This window comes from Elephas maximus, chromosome 3 (genome assembly GCF_024166365.1).
Source record: "Elephas maximus indicus isolate mEleMax1 chromosome 3, mEleMax1 primary haplotype, whole genome shotgun sequence".
Lineage (NCBI taxonomy): Eukaryota > Metazoa > Chordata > Mammalia > Proboscidea > Elephantidae > Elephas > Elephas maximus.
The window spans coordinates 76,858,182-76,884,068 of NC_064821.1; the positions used below are offsets into that span (position 1 = coordinate 76,858,182).

General features: G+C 47.4%; 2 protein-coding genes across 9 annotated transcripts in view; one reads left to right on the forward strand and one right to left on the reverse strand.

Annotated features, from left to right (window-relative positions):
- KIAA0319L (KIAA0319 like) overlaps positions 1-14,907 on the reverse strand; it is a 150,796-nt gene extending 135,889 nt beyond the window's left edge. For 4 of the 6 annotated variants that reach the window (XM_049878722.1, XM_049878723.1, XM_049878720.1 and 1 more), the window contains exons 1-2: positions 14,680-14,907; positions 11,848-12,017 (exon numbers count right to left, since the gene is read on the reverse strand). In XM_049878722.1, coding sequence (XP_049734679.1) covers positions 11,848-12,001 — 154 coding nt within the window. In that variant the 5' untranslated portion in view covers positions 12,002-12,017; positions 14,680-14,907. Of the gene's footprint in view, positions 1-9,781; positions 9,867-11,847; positions 12,018-14,679 lie in introns of those variants that run through there. The other 2 variants (XM_049878725.1, XM_049878724.1) reach the window with 2 other exon arrangements.
- Positions 14,908-14,912: 5 nt separating this feature from the next.
- On the forward strand, positions 14,913-24,447 carry NCDN (neurochondrin). Of its 3 annotated transcripts, XM_049878727.1 has the most exons (8): positions 14,913-15,357; positions 15,628-15,695; positions 16,555-16,695; positions 17,807-18,775; positions 19,916-20,157; positions 20,691-20,915; positions 21,330-21,472; positions 22,984-24,447. In XM_049878727.1, exons 2-8 carry the CDS (start codon positions 15,663-15,665, stop codon positions 23,418-23,420), a joined length of 2,190 nt encoding a protein of 729 aa, XP_049734684.1. In that variant the 5' UTR covers positions 14,913-15,357; positions 15,628-15,662; the 3' UTR covers positions 23,421-24,447. The 3 variants fall into 3 exon arrangements, with proteins under 3 accessions (XP_049734684.1, XP_049734683.1, XP_049734685.1); XM_049878726.1 differs by having other exon boundaries at positions 14,913-15,695; XM_049878728.1 differs by lacking the exon at positions 15,628-15,695.
- Positions 24,448-25,887: the final 1,440 nt, after the last annotated feature.

Below are 25,887 nucleotides of genomic sequence, written 5' to 3' on the forward strand. Positions count from 1 at the left end.
AAGTCTCCTGAAAATGCTCTTCTACTGAAAATAAGACCAATGCATGTACAATACATCATTCCTTTAAAAGAAAAAGATACCACTTGGTCCAACTGGTACAACAGGGGCCACAGTCCTCAAAGTACAACCAAAGGATAGGGGCAAAGGAAGAACGTGAGATCAGGGCCCACAGGTGCCTCTTTTCTGCCAGGAGCATTTTCTTAGGTTCATAAATGCAAGCAATTATGAGAACAAAAGGAGAATGGCAACTAGTGGGGAAAAGACCTCTTGCTAAGCCAGGAGGCTGTCTTTGGCCTATCTTCAATCTCTAGAGTAGAGCTGGGGGAGGGGCTGACGGTGAGAATTAATCTCTCTCACCCAGAATTTGGGACCAATTAAAAATAAAACATGGTTGTTAGAGGTCGATGAAGATCAAAATATCATCTTTATAATAAGTGATTTTTTTGTTTTAAGGATGACTACAGAACATGGCTTAGATGTATGATCATAAATGGGCCTTCTAATACTTTCCTTACTGAATAAAACTTACTCAATTGGACAAATGCCAGCTGCCCTGGCATGGACAGACCAGTTAGAGCATGGCAGAGGAAAGAACACATGCAAGTCCTGACAACTGGTCACACCGCACAAGAGCCACACAAACAGGATTCTTTTCCAATTTCACCAATTAGAAAAATCACTCTTCTACTCATGGACAGAGTCAGAGCAAAGGTGGAGAAAAGAGCAAAAGTTACCTTCCAAATATTGTTCCCATCTGAGGAGCAAGTACCTATTTAATTGGCCAAAATTTAAAAACACAGTAGGAGAAAAGGATAATCCCTAGTATGTATATTCTAAGGTAGTACTATTTTCAGCATTATTTTTAGATTAATCCAACAAACCTTTATTGCTACCTACTATGTGCTAGATGCTAGGGGTGTAGCTATAAGTAACAGTTTTATGAAGGAAACAGACACATAAACAAGTGATTAGGGTAGACTTTTGCTTCCAGCCATGATGGAGTAACTGGTACCAGACTCACCATCCTGCCATAAACAACTATAAAACTGAGAAGAATATACAAGACAACCGTTTTCAGTCAGGAGATAACACGCAGTACAAGACTGCAAACCCCTAGAAGAAAAACTCATGAAATGAGCCCCACAATTGCCCAGTTCTCTGTTAAGGGACAATGTCTCAACCACAGTACAGAAAACTAGGACTCAAACAGAAAAGAGGGTCCCACTGAGCCCAGGAACCAGAGATCTGAGTTTTGGGCAGCTGAAGTGGCTAGAATTTGAGGGGTGAAACACTGCAGAGGAAGGAACTATGAAGAGAGGGGGCTCCAATGGTTTCTGGGGATATTTAGGCCAATTGGCATAACAAAGTGTTAAGAAAATGTTCTGCATCCCACTTTGGTGAGTGGCATCTAGGGTCTTAAAACCTAGCAAGTGGCCATCTAAGATGCATCAATTGGTATCAACCCACCTGGAGCAAAGGAGAATAAAGAACACGAAAGACACAAGGAAAATATGAGCCCAAGAGAAAGAAAGGGCCACATAAACCAGAGACTCCCTCAGCCTGAGACCGGAAGAACTAGATGGTGCCTGGCTACCACGAATGACTGCCCCGACAGGGAACACCGCAGACAATCCCTGATGGAGCAGGAGAAAAGTGAGACGCAGACCTCAAATTCTAGCAAAAAGATCAGACTTAATAGTCTGACTGAGACTGGCGGGACCCCAGAGGTCATGGCCCCTGGACCCTCTATTAGCCTAAAACTAAAACCATTCTCAAAGTTAACTCTTCAGACAGTGATTAGACTGGACTATAAGACATAAAATGATACTGGTGAGGACTGTGCTTCTTAGCTCAAGTAGACACAAGAGACTATGTGGGCAGCTCCCATCCTGAGGCAAGATGAGAAGTCAGAGGGGGACAGGAGCTGGTTAAATGGACATGGGAAAAATAGGGTGGAGAAGAGTGTGCTGTCACATTGCAGGGAGAGCAACTAGGGTCACACAACAATGTGTGTACAAGTTTTTGTATGAGAAGTGACTTGAATTGTAAACTTTCACTTAAAGCACAATAAACTAAATAAATAAATTAAAATAAAATATGTGCTTAATGTAAAAAAAAAAAAAAGAGGGGGGACTCCAGAAGAACCCTGTCCGGAGGGTTCCCTGTGAGTATACGGCTGAGGGCTGTGCTGTAAATGCATAGAGCAAGGCCATTTGAGGCTTATTAAATAGTAGATGTTACAGAGCTGAAAGGGAAACAGAACCACCAGAGGTCAAGTAGTACACCACGGGTGGGAGGTAAGGGGGTGTTGGAACTCTCGGCTCTGCCAGAGTGAAAAAATAACATTAACACCACATACCAACCAAGAATCAACCTGGTGGCAACTAACAAAAACAACCAACCAACAGAAACACCAGAATGGCCTTACCTTAGGAGTTTAAGGACCACACTCCAGGTCAAAACCTACTCTCACTCCTCAGAAAGCCTAAAATCACATACAGTATCATATAGTGTAATAACAGAAAGATGTACAGACACTGAGAACATTAAAGGAGGAGCAATTACCTCAGACCAGGGGCCTCGGGAAAAGCATCGGAAAGGAGGTAATGCTTACCTGAATCAGAACACATCAGGCAGAATGGTAACAGCATGCGCAGAGGAATGGAGCGCTCTGCGCGGACACATGAGACAGTGCTCTATGAACAGTGAGTTTGAATGTGCAGGAGAGAAAGAGTATAGAATGGCTCAGGGATTCCTTCCTCAGAAGATGGGTGGAGATGGTTATAGGCAATAAAGGAGAAGAAAGAGGAGCAGAAGATCACGGGTTCAGTTTTGATATATGAAGTCAGAAGCAGCTGTGAGACATCCAGTTGGAGATGTGAGACATACAGGAGGCTATGTGGTCCAGAGTTCAGGAGAGAAGTGAGGGAAGAGTTACAGATTCAGGAATAGTGAACACACAGGTTAAAACTGTGGGAAGGAATGAGATTGCCCAGAGAGAACACATGAGTGAGACAAGAAAGGGTTGGAACAGAACCCTGAATAAAACATTTAAGGGGCAAGTTGAGAAGTGGGTGAGGAAAGAATTAGAAAGTGCAGTGAATCAGATAGAAGGCAAACAAAGGAAAGCAGGGTTTAATATAAGGCAAGCAAGGATAGGGCCTCAGGAAAGAAGTTCTCAAAAGTATCAAATGAAGCAGAAATGTTAAGTAAAAAGTAAAGGTGTCCAACTAGGGAGTTTCCTGGCTACCTTGGCAAAATCTGAGGTTTGGGCAGAAGCCAGATCGCACTGGATTTAGGAAAGGACAGAAAGTGGGGAAGTGGAGACGGTAAAGGTGGTCTGCTCTTTCACAAAGTATGACTGATTGGGAAGAAAAAAACCAAGTCAGGGAGCTGGCTAGAGATCCCTCACAAAGAACAGTGCCTGCCCTAATAAATATATCTTGAATAAATAATAAATAAATGAACAAATGAATGAACTAAGAAAGTTCATCTGGTGGTTTCCCAAGTCACTTTCTCTTACTGTGTCAGTTTGTCTATTTGCAAATTGGATATATATTAGGCCCAAGCCAAGTTCTACTTCCTTCATGAAGCCTTCCCTGATTTCTCTAACCTTCAATAACCTCCTCTACGGTGGCATAGTGGTTAAGTGCTCGGCTGCTAATTGAAAGGTCTGTGGGAGAAAGATTTGGCAATCTGCTTTCATGAAGATTTATACCCTGGGAAACTCCATGGGACAGTTCTACTCCGTCCTATACAGTCACTATGAGTCAGAATCTACCTTTTACAAAGGTTACCTATAATTTAAAAAGGTAGACAATAACAAGTGTTGGTCAGGATACAGAGAAATTAGAACCCTCATACCCTGGTGCTGTAGTGGTTAAGCATTTGGCTGTTAACCAAAAGGTCAGCAGTTCAAATCCACCAGCCGCTCCCTGGAACCCTATGGGGCACTTCTACTCTGTCCTATAGGGTCACTACGAGACAGAACTGACTCGATGGTACCAAATAACAACAACATACATTGCTGGTAGGACTGCAAAATGATACAGCTGGTTTGGAACACGGTTCTTCAAAAAGTTAAACACAGAGTTACCACGTAATCCAGCAATTCCACTCCTAGGTATACATCCAAGAGAACTAAAAAATATGTTCACGCAAAAACCTGTGCACAGATGTTCACAGTAGCACTATTCATAATAGTCAAAAGTGGAAAGAAACCAAATGTCCATCAATTGATGAATGGATAAACATAATGCAGTATATCCATACAGTGGAGTATAGTTCAGCCATGAAAAAGAATGAATAAAAGGAGTGTGGACATGTGTATGTATGTATGCATACAAGTGTACAGGTACGTATACATGTGTATATAGGTGAGCATATACAGATGTATCTACATGCAGGTATATATATATGAACGTATGCATCCATACATATTCAAACACACAATAAAGCACATGGGGGCACCAACACGGATACTTATTAAATACCTCATGGGATTGGTTTATGGAGTCTGAAGGCACAGGACCATAATCTCTTGGGACAACTCAGTCAACTGCATAATGTAGTACAAAAAGTTTATCTTCTACATCCTCATTTGAAAAGTAGTGTCTGGGGTCTTAAAAGCTTGGAAGCGGCCATCTAAAATATAACTATTGGTCTCTACACATCCAGAATAAAAGAGAATGAAGGAACTCAAAAACTCAGAGTAGAAACAAGGCCATAGGACTAACAGTCTGCACAAACCACTCCCTCATCTACCGAGACCAGAAGAACTGGATGGTGCCCAGCTACCAGTCTGACCATTCTGATCAGGAACAGAATAGACGGATCCTGGTAGGATGGGAGCAAAATGTGGAACAGAACACATATTCTTAAAAAGTCTAGATTTACTGCACCAGTTGAGACTGGAGGACTCCCCAAGACTACTGCTCTGAGACACTCTTTAAATCTTGAACCAAAACTATTCCATGAGGTCATCTTCTAGCTAAATAAGGCATTGGTTCATAAAATAAACAGTATCACTCATGAGTACTATACTCCTTTTAAAAAACTATCTATATGAAACCAAATGGTCAACACTTACTTTAAAGCAAAGAGGAGAAGGCAAGGGAGCAGAGAAATTAGATTACTGCAAATGGAACAACCAGAACAGAAAGGAGAAAGTTGACACACTGTATAAAATGCAACTGATGTTACTGAACGAAGTGTAGAAATTGTTAAACAGAAACCTAATTTGCTGTGTAAACTTTCAGGGAAAACATAATAAAATTAAAAGGAAAAAAAAAAAGAATGAAATACAGATACATGCTACACCATAGATAAACCTTAAAAACAGTATGCTAAGTGAAACATGTCAGGCACAAAAGGATACAATCATACATGATTGCATGGTTCCATTTATATGAAATGTCCAGAACTGGCAAATCCATAGAGTCAGAAAGCAGATTAGTGGTTTCCAGGAGCCAGGGGGAGAGAGGGAGGAAAAAGGAGCAACTGCTAATGGGTATGAGGTTTCTTTTGAGATGATGGAAATGCTCTGGAATTGTTGTTGTTTGTTGTTAGGTGCTGTCAAGTCGGTTCCAACTCATAGCGACCCTAAGTACAACAGAACGAAACACTGCCCTGTCCTGCGCCATCCTGACAATTGTTGCTATGCTTGAGCCCACTTTTGCAGCCACTGTGTCAACCCGTCTCATTGAGGGTCTTCCTCTTTTTTGCTGACTCTTTACCAAACATGGCGTCCTTCTCTAGGGACTGGTCCCTCCTGATAACAAATCCAAAGTACGTGAGATGCAGTTCCGCCATCCTCGCTGCTAATAAGCATTCTTCCCATACTTCTTCCAAGACAGGTTTGTTCGTTCTTCTGGCAGTCCATAGTATATTCGATATTCTTTGCCAACACCATAATTCAAAGGCATTGATTCTTCTTAGATTCTTTGGTCTTCCTTATTCCTTGTCCACGTATCACATGCATATGAGGCAACTGAAACACCATGGCTCAGGTCAAGCGCACCTTAGTCCTTAAAGTGACATCTTTGCTTTTTAACTGGAATTAGATCATGATATTGTATCTTAGAAAATACATTAAAAAAAAAAAAATCTTTACTGGCACAGTGGTTAAGAGCTCAGGCTGCTAACCAAAAGGTCAGCAGTTCGAATCCATCAGCCACTCCTTGGAAATCCTATGGGGCAGTTCTACACTGTTCCATAGGGTCACTATGAGTTGAAAATGACTCAAAGGCAACAGGTTTGGGGTTTTTTGCCTTTTTTTTTAATTTCTTAATACAGAGCTCCTAAATTCTATTAGTACTACATCTACTAGTTTGTATTGAGTGAAACTGTTCTCTTCAGTGACACAGAAGTTCCTTGAAGATAAAGAGCCTCATCAACTTTTTCCTGGGTTATTTCATTAGCTTTCTAATAGATCCCCCTACCTCTAGCCCTGACCTCCCTTCCCTTTCTATGCCTACCATTATCGTTCTTCTATACTCTAGCAAAAATAATCTAGAAATTTGCTATTATCACTATTCTGATTAATAGTCTTTAGTAGCTCCCAACTTCCTAAAACAATGATCTCCAAAGTAAAGTGTTTGCCTACAAGGGGTGTGCAGGACAAATCACTGAGGTATGAAAAAATAATACTGGAATTACTCATGTTTGTTTTTTAGTTGATCCTTTGAAAAAATTTTGGCATCTCTTATTATACACATAAGACATTAGTACAATGGTACTTGTTATAACGTAAAAATACATTCTCAACAATTTTTATGGATTAAAGTATGTCACAAAAAAATATTTGCAGACTTCCTGCCTAAAAAGATTAAAATCTAAGCTTCTCTGTAAGGCATACAAGATCCTTCATGACCCTAACACTACCTACCTCTCTAAGAGCTACCATTCCAGCTTGGCTCTTTATACTCCAGCATCACTAACCTGCTTATAGAGTTTCCTTTACATACCATGCTCTTTAACACTTTTCTGTCTTTGCTCTTGCATTCCCAGTGTCTAGGAATATCCTTTGAGTTCTTCAAATTGAATCTTCAAAACTCTCTTCAGGTATCATCTTCTCTGCAAAGAATTCCTTGGTTCTCTCCCTTAACCTCCCCTCCCTGGGGCTAAAAGCTTCTTCTCTGGCCCCAGTGCACTGCATCCCTCTTCTTTTTCACTTCTTTTTTACAGTGTCTACACATTTCCTCCATTAAGCTGGGAGCTCTTCCAGGATAGGGATCATGTTGTACTTTACTACCTGAGTGCCAAGCCTAGGATCAGGCTCCTAGTAAGTTCTCAAAAAAAAGTTTTTGAACTGAATACTTTTTTCTGTAACCTAAATACTTACCAATAAACTGCAAAATCTACTTCCGAGAATCCGGGATGCAGCCATAGAAGTTTTCAAACCTAGCTGTTAGCTTTAGACCTACATGAGCCTCTCTCTATGACTCTCTTTGTTTTAGGCTTCCAGGGCCAGTTCAGGCCCTCTCATACACCTGAACCCCACCCCACAGGTACACATAGCCCTTCAAATGTATACATTCTTTCTTCAGAATATATTAATATATTTAACAATCTTGCTGGTCTCAAAGGCAGTGTCTCTTCCATGCGTCTTTGCATACCTCTGCTCTAATTATATTGATTTTAAGCTTTAACTCTCAAGTGATAGACTGTGTGTTGATTTTAAAGTTTAACTCTCAAGACAATTCTCTTACTGTTAATGTATTAATTTATTCAGTCAACAAATATTTTTATGATGCATTTAATATTTCCATGCCCTCTGTACTTGCTAGGGGTATCTAGCATAAATAAGACAAGCAAAATCCCTGCTCTCAAGAAGCTGACAATCTATTGCACGGATTTCTAAATTCTTCAGGTCATCTCACACTTGTCCCCAGATAGTGATAATCCCCAAGTTCAAAATGCTATTTTTCAAGGGACTTAACAGTAAAATTAAACAAAAACAGTGATTCAATGGCCCACATGGAAAACTCAGAGCATCTTTTATCAGACAAATTGTAATCACTGCTTTCTAGCAGGTGGTTTCAGCACTGAATCCAAATATGGGGGGAAAAAAAGAAGTCTACTATATGCAAGATGGGGTAAACTGCTAGGTGGTAAACAGGAATGGGGATAACTGGAGAGTTGTCTTGTTTGGGTTAGTCTTTCAGGAATAATCCATGCACTAAATGACAACAGCGAACAATCAGAAATGTATTTCATCAGGGAAAAACCTAAGAACTCGAGTACAAACTGAAGAAAACAAACTCACAGGTGGAGAAGAATACTGACTCAGAAAACCACCCACAGATTTTTGTTGTTTTTCCAGGTAGGTTTTTTCCCTTTGTAAAAAAAAAAAAAAGCTATACACGGACACTGAAAAAGGTCTGGAAAACAGAAAAGTATAAAGAGAAAATAATTCCATTACTCAAAAAATATATATGAACAATTAACTACATATTTTTTTAGACTGTGTGCCTTTATATAAAAATAACTTTTTTCTTTTCACAAAATTGGTATCATAGTGAACATACAATTATGTATCCTGCTTTCATCACTTGCCATTAGGAGCATTTTTCCCATAAGCTTATTCTTCTAAAATACGAATTTTGATAATGGATTATATTCCACCATATGGACATGTTTAATTTCACCAACCTTCTATTTCTGGGCAAGTTGTAGGATTTTGCAACACAGAATAAATGGGTGTGGTACAGTGTGAAAGCCCTCGGCTGGCTAACTGAAAGATTGGTGGTTCAAACTCACCAGCCGCTCCATGGGAGAAAGATGTGGCAGTCTGCTTCCACAAAGATTTACAGCCTGGGAAACTCTATGGAGCAGTTCCACTCCGCCCTACAGATTCATTACAAGTCAGTGGTAGTCAGTTTGATTTTTTATTTTTATTTTTGATAAATGTTCTCATCCACTACTATTTAATATGTCCTTGAAATAAATTCCTAGAAGAAGAATTACCAGGTCCAAGAATACGAGCTTTTTTAAGGCTCTTCATTTTTATGCCCAAAACCTCTGTTCAAGTTACCTAGCACTCTATGAGGACAACCACATGACTGCTTGGCAGTCCTAGGTATTTTTGCTTTAATCTTCGTTACTGTGGCAGATTAAAGAGGATTTCTCATTTTAATCTGCAATTCTTTGATAAGTAATGAGAATGAACATTTTAAATATGTCTATAAATCATTTTAATTTCTTACTTATAGAATCGTCTATTCATGTCCTAAATCCATTTTTTTCTATCAGGAGACTGCCTTTAAAAAAAAAAAACTGATTTGAAAGAACTACTATAAATTAAAATACATAATAAAAATGTCTGTCATTTGTTGCTTCCATGTTCCCTCAGTCTGAATACACATGGTTCTTGTTCTCCTACTTCCACAGCAATAACTGCAAACTTTTCTAAAATGGAGCTGGTACAATCTAATCCTCACTAGAGCTCCTAACAACACTACTTTTGCACCTTTATAATCAATCTTCTCGCCAGCATGCTGTTTTTAAGCATCAAGCTCAAGGCACAATAAAGATTAGGCTGGCGACTCACAAGCTTGCTAAAGTTCAATGAACCCACAGTGCTATGTTTAACCAAGTGCTAGATTAGAATACATAGAAGGATTCAGAATTGCTTCTACCTCCCCTGTACTTTGAATCCCTGAAATAACAAGCTGCTTATCACGGTTCAGGTAAAAAAATTATCTTTGGTCCTCCAAAAGATCACCTGTGCTTATAAGGCAGAGAAGCAGAAGAGAGAGCGTGAGCTCTAAAGTGGACAAACCTGGGTTTAGAATCCTGCTCTGTCATGTCCTTGCTGTGTGACCGTGGTCAAGTCATTTTGCCTCTCTGGGCCTCAATTTCCTCATCTATAAAATGAGAATAAAACTATCTGTTCCAGGATTATCTTGAGGATTAAATGAAGAAAGGTATGCAATGTTTACAGCCAAGAGCCCAGTGTATGATAGCTACACTTCAAAAAGTGTGATTTTCTGAGTCTGGTGGTGCTAAGTCAGTTACTTATTTAATTCAAATGATCTTACATAAAATGCTGGCCTGAAATAGTCAGCTGTCCTAGCAAAACATCATCTGGGGTAAAAATATTTAGGTCAGCTTTCTGTCAACTGCAATTTCAACCTCTATAATTATGCAATCATCAGCCACCACTGCAGGACAACAAAAACTCCAAAGCTGATGTTACTGAAATTGCTAAATACAGTAATTACTTGATTTTCAAGATTGTGACCACCAATTCCTATTAAAAACAACAACAGAAACCTTTACAATTATTGATGCAAAAGCCTGAATACTAGTTATCCCTGACGGTGATCTCCACAGCAGAAGGCTTTTGGTCATTGTCCAGAATGGCAGCATACACAGAAGTCTTTCTCAAATTGCTATTTTCTCACACTCCAAACTCAGAATGGACCAATGCCAACAAAAAAACTGACAGGAAAAAAAAAAACAGAAGGTAAGGGTATTCTCCTTTGAAATTTAGCCTTCTTGGCACTGTTTCCTGGCAAGAGGCTCTAGCCTGATGAAATAATCTGCAGGAGAAAAGCATACCTTATGAAATCTATCAGCATGGCCCCTTTCTAAGGAAAAACCAGGGAATACATTCTCCCTGTAAGTGTAGGTTCTAAAGTGAAAGGAAAGGAAGAAAAAGAAAGAGAGAAGGGAAGGAAGGGAGCAAAGTACCACTGACTTACATGTACAGTGTTGCACTATATACTTTATTATATTATCCCACACATCAAGCTATGAAGTAGGTATTATCCTTCCTCAGAATTTTAAGTTTTATTTTGTTGTTATTGTTGAGAATACATACAGCAAAGCATACACTAATTCAACAATTTCTACATGTACAATTCAGTAACACTGATTACATTCCTTGAGTTGTGCAACCATTCTCACCTTCCTTTTCTGAGTTGTTCCTCACCCATTGACATAAACTCAGTGCCCTCTAAGGTTCCTATTTAATCTTTCAAGATGCTGTTGTCAACTTGATCGCATATAGTTCTTCAAATAGTATAATGCTCAAGGCAGACATTTTTTACCAGTTAAGCTAAACTATTGTTTGGTTTTAAGAAGACTTCAGGGAGTGTTTTTGGTTCAAGGTTTAAAGACTGTCTCAGGGCAATAGTTTCAGGGGTTCATCCAGCCTCCATGGATCCAGAAAGTCTGGAGTCCATAAGAATTTGAAATTCTGCATTTTCCCCATTCTGATCAGGATTCTCCGATGGAATCATTGACCAAAATGTTCAGTAAGGGTAGCTGGGCACCATCCAGTTCTCCTGGTCTTATGGCAAAGGAGGCAATTAGCTACACATTCCATATCCTCTTCCTGGCTCTTCTTCTTCCTCTGTTGCTCCAGGTGAATAGAGACCAATCTTTGTTGGAAATTTTAGGTAACTTGCCCAAGGTTTTACAGTTATTAAGTGGGACATCAAACCCCAGGACCCAGGTCTGTGTAACTCTGAAATCTTTTTCTTTTCATTACACCTTTATCGAATCTCAAAATCATCTTCCATATGAAAAAGAATCCAATTTAATATCTGGTTCCAAAACAAAACAAATAAATCCCAACAAATTAAATGTCCACCAAAAGAATGACCATTTCTATCATTTACCAGATTGCTTTTCAGCCCAAAATGGCAGCATACTCAGAAGTCTTTCTCAAATTGCTGTTTTCTCACACTCCACACTCTGAAAAAGGAATAATGCCAACCAAAAAACTGACAAGAAAAAAAGACTTTTAGAAAGTCTTTTAAATGAACTGAAGGACTCATACACAGAATGCTTTTTTCTCGTTTTTTGTTTTTAAGCTTAAATCTAGAGAGAAAATGGTACCTGTTGACAATGACAGAGCACTGAAGCAGAAACAAGTATAAAACAGGTACAGGTTTCTCAACCACTTCACGGGTGTCTGCCAACAATATCTTGATAAAATCCAGGAAGCAGGACTTGGCTTGGCTCCCAGTCTCTTCTCCATGGCCTTCCGCATACGCAGAACCAGTACACTAAAAGAAAGAGAGATTATATGCCAAGTAACTAATAACTGATTCCTGAAAATGTGGAATGCTAGAAAATATAGACAGATTAGAGGAAGAAAAATTGCAAATCTGTCTTTCAGTGTTCATCCTTGCCCATAAATTTTAAATCTGAGCTTTGGCACAGCGTATAATCACCAGATTACCAACACCACAAGGGATATGAAATGAATCCATTATAAACCTGAAATACTTTATATTCCATTATTTGCTAATTTAAGAGTAAACTACCTTTGTGGTAGAACAGAAAGAGTATCAGCCTAGAAGAAAGAAGATCCGAGTTTTAGTTCTAACTCTGCTACTACCAGCTTTGTTACTTCAGCCAAACATACTTTCTTACCTACGAAAACAAGAGGTTGGACTGTCAAGATCAACTGATCTGAGGGTTCTGCCTGACCCAGAATTTCTTAATTTTTAAAATGTGATTGTTTTTAGGCAGGGCATGTACTCTCTAGTGTGCTACTGTCCCCACCATTATCTTAAAAATCTATCCAGTTGACACTTCCATGTTACCTCCCTGGTCCCTAGGATCATTTGCAATTCCTGGCTTAAATTCATATATACATTCAACAAATATTTTACACAGACCCTATTATGTGCCAGGCAGTGTGCTAGCTACTCTAGAATCTAGTGGCCAAGTGACTTGGGCCCCTTCCAGCAGGGAAATTGGTTTTCCATAAATTTCTTCCCTCTTACACAACTTCAATACACTGTATAAACTATTACGTAAATCTTGGCAACACTCAGAGCCGATCATGTTTTTAAGAAGCAGTTCAAAAATCTTCTGCCCTAAATGTGCACCTGTCAGCCACACCTGGCAAAGGGCACAAGCTGACAACCCCACCCCACCCTCACTCCCCAGCCAGCATATAGGGAGATTGATTGGCATTGCTTGGGTTGGATATCAGTGCTGACTAATTCCAGGGGACACACACACATACTACTGCAAAACTGAGGTGCAGACCACCCAAAAAAAGGCTTTCACTGAATGACTTCATCTTTCTCATTCACTTCCATCCACTTCTATTTCTAGTTGTTTTGTAGCTGTGTTAGGAAGCAGAGGGCAGAAAGGAGGTGTAGGGACCAGAGACATGTTCAAGAGATTATGAAATGGAGCCAGAGTTATAAGTATATCCAGCAACTTCTCTAGCCCGCCAAGCTGGGATGGGTGAGTGAACAAGCGTATGTGTGTGTGTATGGATCTTACCCAACACAGTTCTGCCTGCCACAAAAGGATTTTAAACTCAAGGTGACTCAACACCTGTCATCAATAGCCTGACAGGTAGGCAACAGACACAGAAATGAATAGGTTTCAAAAACAGGAGTAATAAACACCATTGGGCTAGCAAGCACTGTGTTTTACAAAACATGAATAAGAGAGAGGAAGAGCTCATTTCATCTGAACTCTAAACCAGTCATTCCTCTGAAACCTACAAATGCCTAAGGCCACAAATCACTCCTAGGGTCCAGTTAAGGTCTTGCTGACCAGAGGCAGGAACAACAGAACAAATCATCAAGATACAAACGGTTTGTTAGAGAATCAAAGGGTAACAAGCCAGAGAGAGAACACACACCCCCACAATACTTTACAAATGAAACTAGAAAAGCTTGCAACAGTTCTGGCATTTAGGGCGTTACAAGTACACCAGAAATAAAAGCACTCTCTGTTGCAGCAGCTGTTCAGACAGAGCAGGGGGTAATGTTTACTTAATACTTCAGGTTGATGGGGGATGTATCATAGTTCAGTCTGTCAGCTACATACGTGGAATTCCATTTATGTACAAAACGATAAGATATGTTTGAACAATGACAGAGCACGGCTGAAGCAGCCTGTTCAGCTGGTATGCGTAATCAAGAATAAAGCTCTTTTTAAAAAAAGTCTCATATTTGGGAAAGTTACACAACAGACTGCCATGAATAGCTTTGCTTATATTTGCAGACACTGTTTTCCAAATAGCTGGAAAAACTAACAGATTGTTCTCGGAGGTCGTCTTTCTAGTTTGTTCCTAGTTTCCAGTCTGTTAATCACATAAGCCACAAGGAGAGTCTGCTAACGCTCCTCACTAACTTCGTTATTGTTGGTTGGGCACGACCACCATGACGTGAGAGAAGGTAAAGCTTTCCTGAAATTCTGCCTGAGGTCTTCTCTTTTGACTTCCTTTCATTTCACCTTTGTGCTCAATGCAGCCACCACAGGACCCTCTCTGAAGCATAGTCTTCAAAATTCTGAATAACGCAGGTCTCCTAACATTATTTACACCTCGTGCTCAACCCCGCCCCCTTATCCTGCATCGACTTTCTGTCCGGGTGGGGAGACCACACAACGGAGACAGCAGCTAAGGGCGAGGCTGCAGAGGTAGAAGATGGAAGAAGGGCTGGAGCGCCCCGAGTCCGGTCTGTCAGACTGTTTGGTGAAAGAGGGACTGGATGATAGGCCAGAGCCCGAGAGAAACGGGGTTCAACCTGGGACCGGAGCTCCACACCTCCAAGGCCAGAAGCGGCTGGCTAACCTGGCCGGGCCAGGGGGTCACACAACACCCAGCCTGTGCACACCCAGAATCGCCCATCCCGCCAGCCCCTCCCCTGAGCTCATGGTCCTCGGCCTGGCAACGAGCCGCCCCCGGCCACCTACCGGGGCTCAGGGCCGCACAGCGGGGCCCCAGCTATCGGCGGCCTCCGCCTCCTCCCGGTCCATGGGGTCGGGGCCCAACCTTCGCTCCCCTCACCCAGAGGAGGAGGAAGAGAAAGAAGGTTGTGCGAGCTCCCAACCTGGACAGCTCCCTCTCGCCTCAGCCTCCTAGGGCAGCGACGGTCGCCGGAAACGCCGCCTCTTCCCACCTCCCTGGGCTCAACCCGGAAATACATTCTTCCAAGCTAACCAAGGCCGCCTTCCCCCGGAAGCGTAATTCAAGCCGGGAGCCCGAAGGGGAGGAGGGGCACTGCTGGGAGGATAGAACTACGCCCATGCGAAGGAATCTGGACCCCTAACCTTTAGCCTCTGGCTCTCCAGAGGCAGTCTGCACTTTGTTTACCCCGCAGGAGCCCGAGGTCCCGGAATCGGGGAATACCCACAAGCAAGATGGCGACAACGGCAGCACCCGCTACGGCTTAGCGCCCAGGCGCGCTATTGGCCAAAGCCCGAAGTGAAGTCGCTGCGGATTGGTCGAGAGCGATGCGGGGGTGGGGGTGGAGCTGCGGCAGCCCGGAGCCCGGAGTGGGCAACACGGCGTGAGCAACGGCCCCAGTATCGGCCCCAGGCTCTCGGAGCATCGCGCTCGGAGAAGACTTCGCCGCTCCGGGCAGCAGCCTGGTGAGCTCAGCCCCTTTCAGGCCCTCCCCTGCATCCCAGCTAGGACCTCTCCAAGCGGGCGCTGATCGATGCGACACACCCCGGGGACCCTATCGCGACTCCATCGCGCCATATCGCGACATCATCGTGCCCTGTCGAGACTCCATTTTGTCACAGCCTTTTTCAATATATATCTATATAATTTTTTAATTTGCCCTGTCATCTTTGGGGGCTGTCCCATGTCGTGATTTTGCCGTGATCTCTCCGTGACATCACCGCGCCATCGTGAAGTGTGATCTCATCGCCGCTCTGTCGTGACTTCATCAATGTCGTGTTGTGACCTGGCTGCGGCGGGACAGGTGGTGACCGCCAGGAACCCTCCTCCCCTTCTCATCTCCCCATCCCAGCAGCCCCTCTTCGATTATCCGGCTTTTGGATTCTCCGTTGTCCTGGGAGCTACCCGGGACCCCTTCTTGCTTCTCCAGCCTATGCCAGTATCCACAGGCTGGTAGCAGGGCCGGGAGGGTGAGGAGAGGGAGCCAAGGGGTTAATTCTGCTGCTTCTGCTGCTGCTGCAGCCTCTGCCCGAGGGAGGGAGAGGAAAGGAGGCAAGGAGCCTGCGGGGGCGTCTGTGAGCCCTGGCTAGAGGGGTGGGGTCCCCAGAGGGGCCTCCAAGCCTTCCCTGGTCTGCACCGTGTCTGCTCACTTCTGCTGAAAATTATCCCCTGCGTTCTCTGAAGAAGAGAGGGGAAAGGCAGCCTATGATGCCCTGTTCCCCCTTGTTACCCTGAACCCGGATAATCGAACTTCACCCCTGTATGTCTCCATTCCTCGCTGTCTGTCCTTACCACACCTTCCATGTGTGCCTTGATGGAGGGAGATAAAACTGAGCTTCTGGTGCCAGGGGGCAGCTGAGCAGTTGGGCCAGTCCCCTCCCACCCTAAGAGACTGGTGAGGAGAGCTGTCCAGCTGAGCAGCAGGATGCATGGTCCTTTCCCGCTTTCTGGAGGTGACCTTGGACCAGGGTCCCTTCCTCATACCTAAGGATTTTCAGGTCCAGCTCCTTAAAAAGGCTGCCCTGAGGGAGGTCAGTCCTGAGTACCCCACCTCCTCTGGCTTTCCCCTCCCTCTGTGCTAATCCTTCCCCCCATCCACCACTCCCGCCCCCACCCCCGCCCCTCATCTGCAGAGGGATGCTCAGTCCCTCTTGTGTTCACAGTTGGGCAAGGCGGGCACCATGGCCTCGGATTGTGAGCCAGCTCTGAACCAGGCAGAGAGCCGAAACCCCACCCTGGAGCGCTACCTGGGAGCCCTCCGTGAGGCCAAGAATGACAGTGAGCAGTTTGCAGCCCTGCTGCTAGTAAGGAACTGGCTGAAAATTGGGAGGTGGGAAGGGCTGGGTGGTTAGGCTTCCTAGGAATGAGGTCAATAAGTCCCCAAGGATATATAGGTGGTGCTGGGACCCCGGAGACACCAAAGAGGCCCAAGACCCCTTCCTTTGGACTCTTATTTGCTCATCTGAGAATGGGGGCAAAGAGGAGAATGGAGGTGAAGAAGGTTTGTGGCCCCTGGGGCCTTTGAGGAGGCTGCCTGGCTGCTCTGGGGCGTCCCAGAGCAGATGGGAGCTGACTCATAGGGTAACAGCAGCAGGTAGTAACTAGTGCAAAGTACTTGAGGGCTGGGGATGGGTGCTCTCGGGGTGGAGAGAGTAGCAGGACTAGAAGTGACTGGGGAGGGGCCCTAATGGATGACCAGGGTGGCAATAGGTAGGTTGAGGATAAGGGAGCTGGTTTGGGGCTTAGCCTTGTTGGAGCAACCCAAGCTGGGGACAGCAGAGCAGGAGCTGCAGTGCTGGGAGGGCGGAGGGGGGGGGAGCTGGTGTGTGGGGGGTAAAGGGAGGAGGGAGAACAGCCGCTGCTTGTTTGCCATGGCAACAGGGAGAAGGTTCCCGAGTCAAGGGCTCACACTGCAGCAGAGGAGGTGTTTAGGTGAAATTTAAGGGAAAATGTTTTGACAGCGGAGCAGCGAGACACAGGAGCCATTTCCCCTGAGAAGGTGGCGGGAATGGATCAGAGACTTCTTTGGAGAGAGCAATTAGGGAGGACCCTAAATCCTGGGGGAATTTTAAGTGCTGAGTTCTGAGTGTTTTCCAAGTCAGGTTGTGGGCATCTAGGTTAGGCATCAGAAAGACCCTCCCGACTGACCAGGTGGTAAGATGTCAGAATGAATGGTCGAGGAAGACTGGACTTTCCTTGCTCTGAGGTGATCTTAGAGGAGAGGGATCCCAGAGGCCACACCTCTCCGCTTCTGGGGAGAAGGAAGGATGAGATGATCTCTGGGAGGCTTCCTGACCCAGAGTGAGTCCCATTGCACAACCTAATCTTGCTAGTCCGCAATGTCCCAGGGTGCGGGGAAGGGACAGTCTTGGTTGCCTCTTTTTTCATCCTGCTGACAGTACATCCCCCCCATAGGTGACCAAGGCAGTCAAAGCAGGTGACATTGATGCGAAAACTCGTCGGCGGATCTTTGATGCCGTCGGCTTTACCTTCCCCAATCGCCTCCTGACCACCAAGGAGGCACCAGATGGCTGCCCTGACCACGTTCTGCGGGCCCTGGGTGTTGCCCTGCTGGCATGCTTCTGCAGTGACCCTGAGCTGGCCGCCCATCCCCAGGTCCTGAACAAGATCCCCATCCTTAGCACCTTCCTCACAGCCCGGGGGGACCCTGACGATGCTGCCCGCCGCTCCATGATTGATGACACCTACCAGTGCCTGACGGCTGTGGCGGGCACAGCCCGCGGGCCCCGGCACCTCATTGCTGGTGGCACCGTGTCTGCCCTCTGTCAGGCATACCTGGGGCATGGCTATGGTTTTGACCAGGCCCTGGCACTGCTGGTGGGGCTGCTGGCCGCTGCCGAGACCCAGTGCTGGAAGGAGGCAGAGCCCGACCTGCTGGCCGTGTTGCGAGGCCTCAGTGAAGATTTCCAGAAAGCCGAGGATGCCAGCAAGTTTGAGCTCTGCCAGCTGCTGCCCCTCTTTCTGCCCCCAACAACCGTGCCCCCTGAATGCCTCCGGGATCTGCAGGCCGGGCTGGCACGCATCCTGGGTAGCAAGCTGAGCTCCTGGCAGCGCAATCCTGCTCTGAAGCTGGCAGCCCGCCTGGCACACGCCTGCGGCTCTGACTGGATCCCGGCAGGCAGCTCTGGGAGCAAGTTCCTGGCCCTGCTGGTGAACCTGGCGTGCGTGGAGGTACGGCTGGCACTGGAGGAGACAAGCTCAGAGGTGAAAGAGGATGTAGTGACCGCCTGCTATGCCCTTATGGAGTTGGGCATCCAGGAGTGCACCCGCTGTGAGCAGTCCCTGCTTAAGGAGCCCCAGAAGGTGCAGCTCGTGAGCGTCATGAAGGAGGCCATTGGGGCTGTTATTCACTACCTGCAGCAGGTAAGGGTGTTGCAGCCCATAGAGGGATACTGGGGTAGAGGGAGCCAATGCAGGAGGCAGAAGGCAAGGGGAAGGGGCAAGTAAAGCTCCTGCCCCTTGGTGTGATGGGAAATAGGAAAGATGCTTGTCCACACAGGCTGATACTGCGGCAGGCACTCCAGGGAGTAGTGTGTGGCCAGGCCTTCCTCCACTCCCTCCCTTCTCCCGGAGCCTCCACACAAGCACCATACCACACACCATATGCGCACTCACCTCACAGTACACACACACAACACAGTAACCTCCCACCCACACAACAGCCCTCCTCCCGACACACACTATACAAGGAACACCTCTCCCCAAAACACACACAAAATTGAAGCAGTCTGTTCTGTTCCATCTGTAACTTTGTTTTATATACGTGTGTAACATTGTTTTATATACGCACGCATACAAACTGATAATGGTACAGGAAAAGAGAGCAAGGCTGCCTGGTTTCTGGCCTCTGTAGAGGTTCAGCTGACTCTATTTGACCCCCTCTGTAGTTACCTCCTTCCTCCTTGTCCGAGTGTCCAGCCTTCCTGTCCCACAGGGGTTCAGTCTTCACTTTGGTCACTTGACTGGACTGCTATAGCCACTGAACTTGTGTCCATGTAGCCCACAAGCCATGCCAAGCTCTCATTGTCTTTTCTAATTTAGCCCGAGAAGGAACATCTCCCATCACTCCCACCATTGGGGGTGTTAACATGGTAGCCAGGGACCTGTCCTCCCACCCCATGTCAGAGCTGCTATAGAGGAGTGTTTCCTGAGCTTTGGACTTAGGAGTTTCCTTCTAGCCTTGAGATGAAGCAGAGGTGGGGCGTAGGGGGGATTAGGATGTGATTTGAGTCCCAGTGAGCATGGGGCGTTTCGTCTGAGGTCCAGCTCACTCCGCAGACTTGCACTGAGTATATGCCCCAGGACAGGCCCCTGTTGGATATGCCTCTGCCATGTGTTAGGTGCTGGGTACATAGGGCAGAACAAGGCTTGGTGCCTGCCTCTGAAGAGCGTATAGGCTAGAACTCCCTCCTAGTTGTGTTATTTCTGGGGTGGCCAACAGGCTAGCCAAACAGGGGAGGGCCTCTGGTCCTACATTATCTCCGGGGGGTCCTGTGGCAACAGGTGGGGCCGGAGAAGCAGAAGGAGCCCTTTGTGTTTGCCTCGGTGCGGATCCTGGGCGCCTGGCTGGCTGAGGAGACCTCATCCCTGCGCAAGGAGGTCTGCCAGCTGCTGCCCTTCCTTGTCCGCTATGCCAAGAGCCTCTACGAGGAGGTGGAAGAGACCAATGACCTCTCCCAGCAGGTGGCCAACCTGGCCATCTCCCCCACCACCCCAGGGTCCACCTGGCCAGGGGATGCTCTCCGGTGAGTTTGCAGTCATAGTCTGTCCACCTAGACCTTGTTCTGAGAAAAGTATAACACAAGGACCCCTTCCCCAAACTGGGCTATATCAGACTCCTGACTGGGGCATGAGATTTCTTATCGGATTGTTTCTGTTCAAGGAGACCTGTTCTCCTGGGACTCCTGGGCTGCCAAATATCACTTGCCAACCCCAAATTTCCGTATAAAAAGAGAACGCACATTTATTGGGCACCTACTATGTGCCGGGCATTTTGCTCTTCCCTTTACCAAAGCATATCTGTGGCATGAGGCCTATCCCCATTTTAAAGAGGCTTAAAGAGGTAAAGTAACTTGCTCAAAGCTACATTAGGTGGCAGGGCCCAAGTTTGGTCCTAGGCCTAAGTAACTCCAAAGCTTGTGCTTTTTCTGTGGTCCCTCTAAGGATGTGTCCTTCTCCCCAACTTCCATTTCTCTTAGATGGGTTGTCCCCAGAAAGGGAATCCTTGTGCCTTCATCTCTTCCAACCCCACATACGTCTGTCCCTTCCACACCCCCAGACTCCTTCTACCTGGCTGGTGCCACCTGACAGTGGAAGATGGGCCCCGGGAGATCCTGATCAAGGAGGGGGCCCCCTCACTCCTGTGCAAGTATTTTCTGCAGCAGTGGGAACTCACATCCCCTGGCCACGACACCTCAGTGCTGCCTGACAGCGTGGAGATCAGCCTGCAGACCTGCTGCCATATCTTTCTCAACCTCGTGGTCACCGCGCCAGGGCTGATCAAGTGAGGGACTCGGGAGGAGCTGGCGGTGGGAGCTGGGAGAAGACAGAGGGGGCTGCTCAAACTTGCCTCAGACCTCAGCCTCTTGTTTTGCTTCCCTGTGCCCATGGTTTTCTGTTAGCGTTAGACGGAAAGGGTCTTATATAGTAGACACATGCCAGCCCTGCACAAGGATTTGGCATACCTGGAAGCCCCAGGAGTTCTCTCTGGCATGTCTGCCTGCTCTAGCCCTAACCCAGCCTTTATTCACCACATGCCATTTTGGGACCCAGGGTTAACCCTTCACCCTGCTGCCTAATTTCTTGCCAAAACCTAGCCCAGCGAAGCTGGAGGCTTAGGATCCCAGGTTTTCCAAAGGGCAAATGTGGCTCTACTAACCCCCGCCTCTCCCCATGCTTCCCTCCCTTCCTTCCCCAGGCGTGACGCCTGCTTCACATCTCTCATGAACACCCTGATGACGTCGCTGCCTGCGCTCGTGCAGCAACAGGGGAGGCTGCTGCTGGCCGCCAATGTGGCCACCCTGGGCCTCCTCATGGCCCGGCTCCTTAGTACCTCTCCAAGTAAGGTCCTGGGGACCCAGTCCTAATGGGTGGGGGCAGAAGACCTGGGTGGACATCGTCTGTTCTAGGTCTAAGTCACCATTGTCAGAAAATGGTTTTGCAGAATTTTCCAACCAAGAGAAAATTTCTGAAGTACACTCGTCATCCCCCACCCCCACCCTTCTTTCCAAAATTTCAACGTTCTTTCCTCTTGAAGACTTTAAAGGCAAGGTCTGGTGGGTGTTAAGTACAGGCCTGCTCCGAGGTGCAGGCATAGGCCCCTAGAACTCCCAGCAGCCCCAGGAACGTGAATCCAGTGTTTTCAGGGTGGGGCCGCCCCCCACCCAGGCCTTGAGTCAGAAACCTGACTCACTTCCATTGAAGTTTTTCTCTGCTCAGTACTTCACCTCCCTCAGTGGCAGGCATCAGCCCTCAGTGTTCCTCTGTGCACACCTTCTCCCCAATTCTGCCCAACTCAGGCAGAGTACATGGGGAGGGGCAGCCCCTCCAGCCCCTGCCAGTCCTCTGTGTCTCCCACTTTGGCCGTGGGTGTCTGCTTGGGTCCCTCTGTCCCCGCCTGTTCCCTGTGCCCCATCTGTCAGGTTGTAGAAGCTGAGCAGATGTCTGGGAACAGGGTGTAATGTACCCTCAGCTGCCTCTTCATTCCCTGTATGGGGATCACAGCAGGGCATCCAGCAGTGGGAAGGGGAGCATGTCCCAGTTGACCAGAAGCCCCCCAAATTCCCACAGTCCCAGGTTAAACCTCCATGGCTCCTGAGTAGACCCACTATGTCCACCCCCCAGTTCTGGCCTCCCCCACAAATGCCACCAAGTTAGACTAATAGTCTCCTGGAGAGCTTCTGCAGTGTGGGGGCGCACTCCCGCCTGGCAGGTAAGCAAAAGCCATCTCATCAGCTCACGTTCCCTGCTGGCTCCCCCTTCTGGCCCAAGAATCAAATGGGGGCAACCTCCTCAGCCACTTAGGCCGAGCAGCTGCTGTGGTCACCATGAGGACAACTGGAGGATTCTCCCGCCTTCTGTGCCTTAGAGGTCTTGGAGGCTGAGTGTACTGAGATTTTGTTGCTGTTGGGTGCCATCAAGTCAGTTCTGACCCGTAGCAACCCTGTAGGACAGAATAGAACTGCCCCATAGGGTTTCCTAGGCTGAAATCTTTACAGAAGCAGACTGCCACATCTTTCTCCTGTGGAGCGTTGGTGGCTTCAAAACACCGACCTTTCAGTTAACAACCAAGCTTTTCACAATTGGATCACCAGGGCTTCTTAGATTAGCACTATTGTCCTGTTTTTACAAATGAAGAAACTGAGACCCAGAGAAGTTAAATAAATTTCCCAGGGTCACACAGAAAATGTCAAAGGTGGGGTTTGAACCCAGGCAGTCTGACTCCAGGCTCTGCTGCCTCTGAACAGAAAGCCTTCAGCTCCCCAAGTGTAACTACAGAGGAAAGGAAAGGTGGGGTCTCACAAAGCAGCTTGCCCACCAGTTTATGGCCCCACACTCTCCTTGCCTTCCAGCTCTTCAGGGGACACCAGCATCCAGAGGCTTCTTCGCAGCTGCCATCCTCTTCCTTTCACAGTCCCACGTGGCACGGGCCTCACCTGGCTCAGACCAGGCAGTGCTGGCCCTGTCCCCTGACTATGAGGGCATCTGGGCTGACCTGCAGGAGCTCTGGTTCCTGGGCATGCAGGCCTTCACAGGCTGTGTGCCCCTGCTGCCCTGGCTGGCCCCTGCCGCCCTGCGCTCCCGCTGGCCACAGGAGCTGCTGCAGCTGCTGGCCAGTGTTAGCCCCAACTCTGTCAAGCCTGAGATGGTGGCCGCCTATCAGGGTGTCCTGGTGGAGCTGGCCCGGGCCAATCGGCTGTGCCGGGAGGCTATGCGGCTGCAAGCGGGTGAGGAGACGGCCAGCCACTATCGCATGGCCGCCCTGGAGCAGTGCCTGTCAGAGCCCTGAGGGGTGTCCACTGGGGACAGACCCGGGGGTGGCACCAAGGGAAGGAGGAAGGAGGCATCTTCCCTGAAGCCCCCAAACTGAATTCCCCCTCCCTAAGCTCCCCCCCAAAAAACCCCCCCAGCTTTCTGGCTTTTCTGAGGGCAAGGGCATGGTGCCTGCCCCTCAAGTGTAAGGACCTGCATCCCGCCCCCTGGGCGCTCACAGGGGCAGGGATTGGCTTGGAAACCAATGTGGTTGTCCCCCCAAGCTGGGGAAGTTTGGAGCAGCCCCCAGGGAGGGGGCACTAGGTGTCATTGTGCCCAATGTCTGGCTCCCCCACAGGAGGGAGGGACAGGGCTGGCAGGAGCTGACGGCCTCAGCCCATGTGCCCTGCCGGCCAGGGCGTGGGCTCCCCTAGGCTGTGGTGCCCCCTCTGGCCCCCCAGGTCCACGTCCTTTAAATTAGCCCTTTGGCTCTTACCCTTGGACCCTTGGGTAGAGAGCAGGCTCAGGCCATTGACATCACAATTCTTCCTATCAACTTTGGTGACCCAGGGTCTGAACTGCCCCCATCCCTCCAGGGAAACTGGAGGCAGACAGGCCTGGTGGGGGGTGGGAACCCTTCTTCCACCTGAGCTTCCTTGAGGAGACCCAGGAGTCCTTGGGCCCTGGTCTCCAGGCTATTGTGTCATGTTGCAGCAGAGTGACAATGGAGGTTGGGGGATTATTTATTTTGCCTCTCCTTATCCCTGCTTGGATGCCTAAGCATCTGATCCCTGTCCCCTGGTGCCATCTGGCCTGGCTGGAGCCAGGAACAGGAGGGACACTTCCCCAGAATCTGCATGTTTCCCCAGTGGTTGCACCCCATCGCCACCGCAGTGCCTGGCTTTAACTCCCACCCCTGCTATGGCCTCTCTGCAGAGACGCGACTGGCGGCTCCAGCAGGGATTACCTTATGATCCCTGGCTCACCCACCCTCCCTTCCCCCAGTGCGTTCAGTGATCGCCAAGTTCAAAGCTGTGCACACGTGGACACTCAATAAATGTTCATTGGTGACAAGGTGGCTCCTGCGTGGTCTGTCCTATGCCTTGTCTCTCCCAGATGCCACCAGCTCACAGCTCCCACTTGTTGCACACATTCTGCTAAGCACGCTTCACAGGTGTTACCTCATTCTTCCCTCACAAGAATCTTATGAAGAAGGACCAGCTATCCCGATTTTACAGATGAAGACACAAAGGCAATAAGTGATTTGCTCGAAGTGTTGCAGCTAGTGAGTGCCTGGGCCAGGACCCCAAGCCGGCCATTGACTGATGAGCCCAGGCTCATCACTGGTGCAGCAGGTTCACACACTCAGATTTCCAGGGCCAGGCCTGGTGGAGGATCTGTTGCTCCATGTCCGAAAGTAGTGGCTGCACCTCGGCATCAACAGGTCGTTGCCAAGAGGGAGTGTGGGCCCAGCACTGTCAGATCCCCCAGTATTTAAAGTCAGAAATCCTAATTTTTCCATGAAACCTGATTTTTAATTGTTGGCAACTACTTTAAAAAATCACTACTGTTGTAACAAAACATCTATAAGTGGCTTATGGACTACCAACTGTTCACCTCTCTTCTATGCCAAGTGAGAAGGGGAAGAGCCTTAGACTTTTGGCAGAAGACAGGAGCCAAGCACCCACTGCCTCGCCAGGTCTGAGCCAATGCTGTCGGGGAGCCAGAGCAGTCTCAGGCCCACCTTCTGCAGACTGCCTTCTCCACCTAGGCTCTTAAAGCCACAAGCGTTTGCTCAGCACATCATACATGCCAACCTGTGATGGCTATGCATAGGCAGACAGGGGAACAGTCATTCATTTACTGGCTACACTGAAAGCCCTGTTCTTAGTGTGGATTCTCTGGGGCAAATAAGAAAAGTCAGACTCTGCCCTCAAGCAGCTAAAACCTAGAAGGGAGACAGATAACAGATGGCCCGGGAAGATGTAAATATGGAAGTCAGTACAAAGTGGAGCTGGAGGACAAGAGCCTCAGCCTGGCTGAATGAGCCTGGGGAAAACTCAGAGGAAGTATTTGCTCTGAGACCTGAAGGGTGAGGAGGGTCATGCCAGGTAGAGGAACTGTAGGTATAAAGGCATGCAAATTTGGCAGCTGCAAGTAGTTCATTATTTCTAGCGTGAAGTGGGGAGTGGCAGCAGATAAGGTTGGGCCGGTAGACACAGACCAAATTACAGGAATCCAGGTGTGCCTTGCTAAGCCCAGATGTAGGATCATGCTGAAGGATCAGACTGCAGCTTTTTGAGCAGATTGAATGTGATCTGGTTTGCATCCCTTAGAAAGATGACTTTGGCTGCAAGATGGACAACTTCAGGCAGGGAGCTCAGAGGCAGGTGATGACATCTGAGCTAAGACAGTGACAGTGGGGATGGAGAAGTACAGGTAACCCATTGCTGTTAAGTCAATTCCAACTCATAGTGACCCCGTGTGTTACAGAGAACAACTGA

Coding starts and splice junctions, on each gene's coding strand:
- NCDN (XM_049878726.1), top strand. CDS start 15,663: ATGTCGTGTTGTGACCTGGCTGCGGCGGGACAG. Junction 15,696..16,554: donor ACCTGGCTGCGGCGGGACAG/GTGGTGACCGCC, acceptor TTGTGTTCACAG/TTGGGCAAGGCGGGCACCAT. Junction 20,158..20,690: donor TGGCCAGGGGATGCTCTCCG/GTGAGTTTGCAG, acceptor CCACACCCCCAG/ACTCCTTCTACCTGGCTGGT.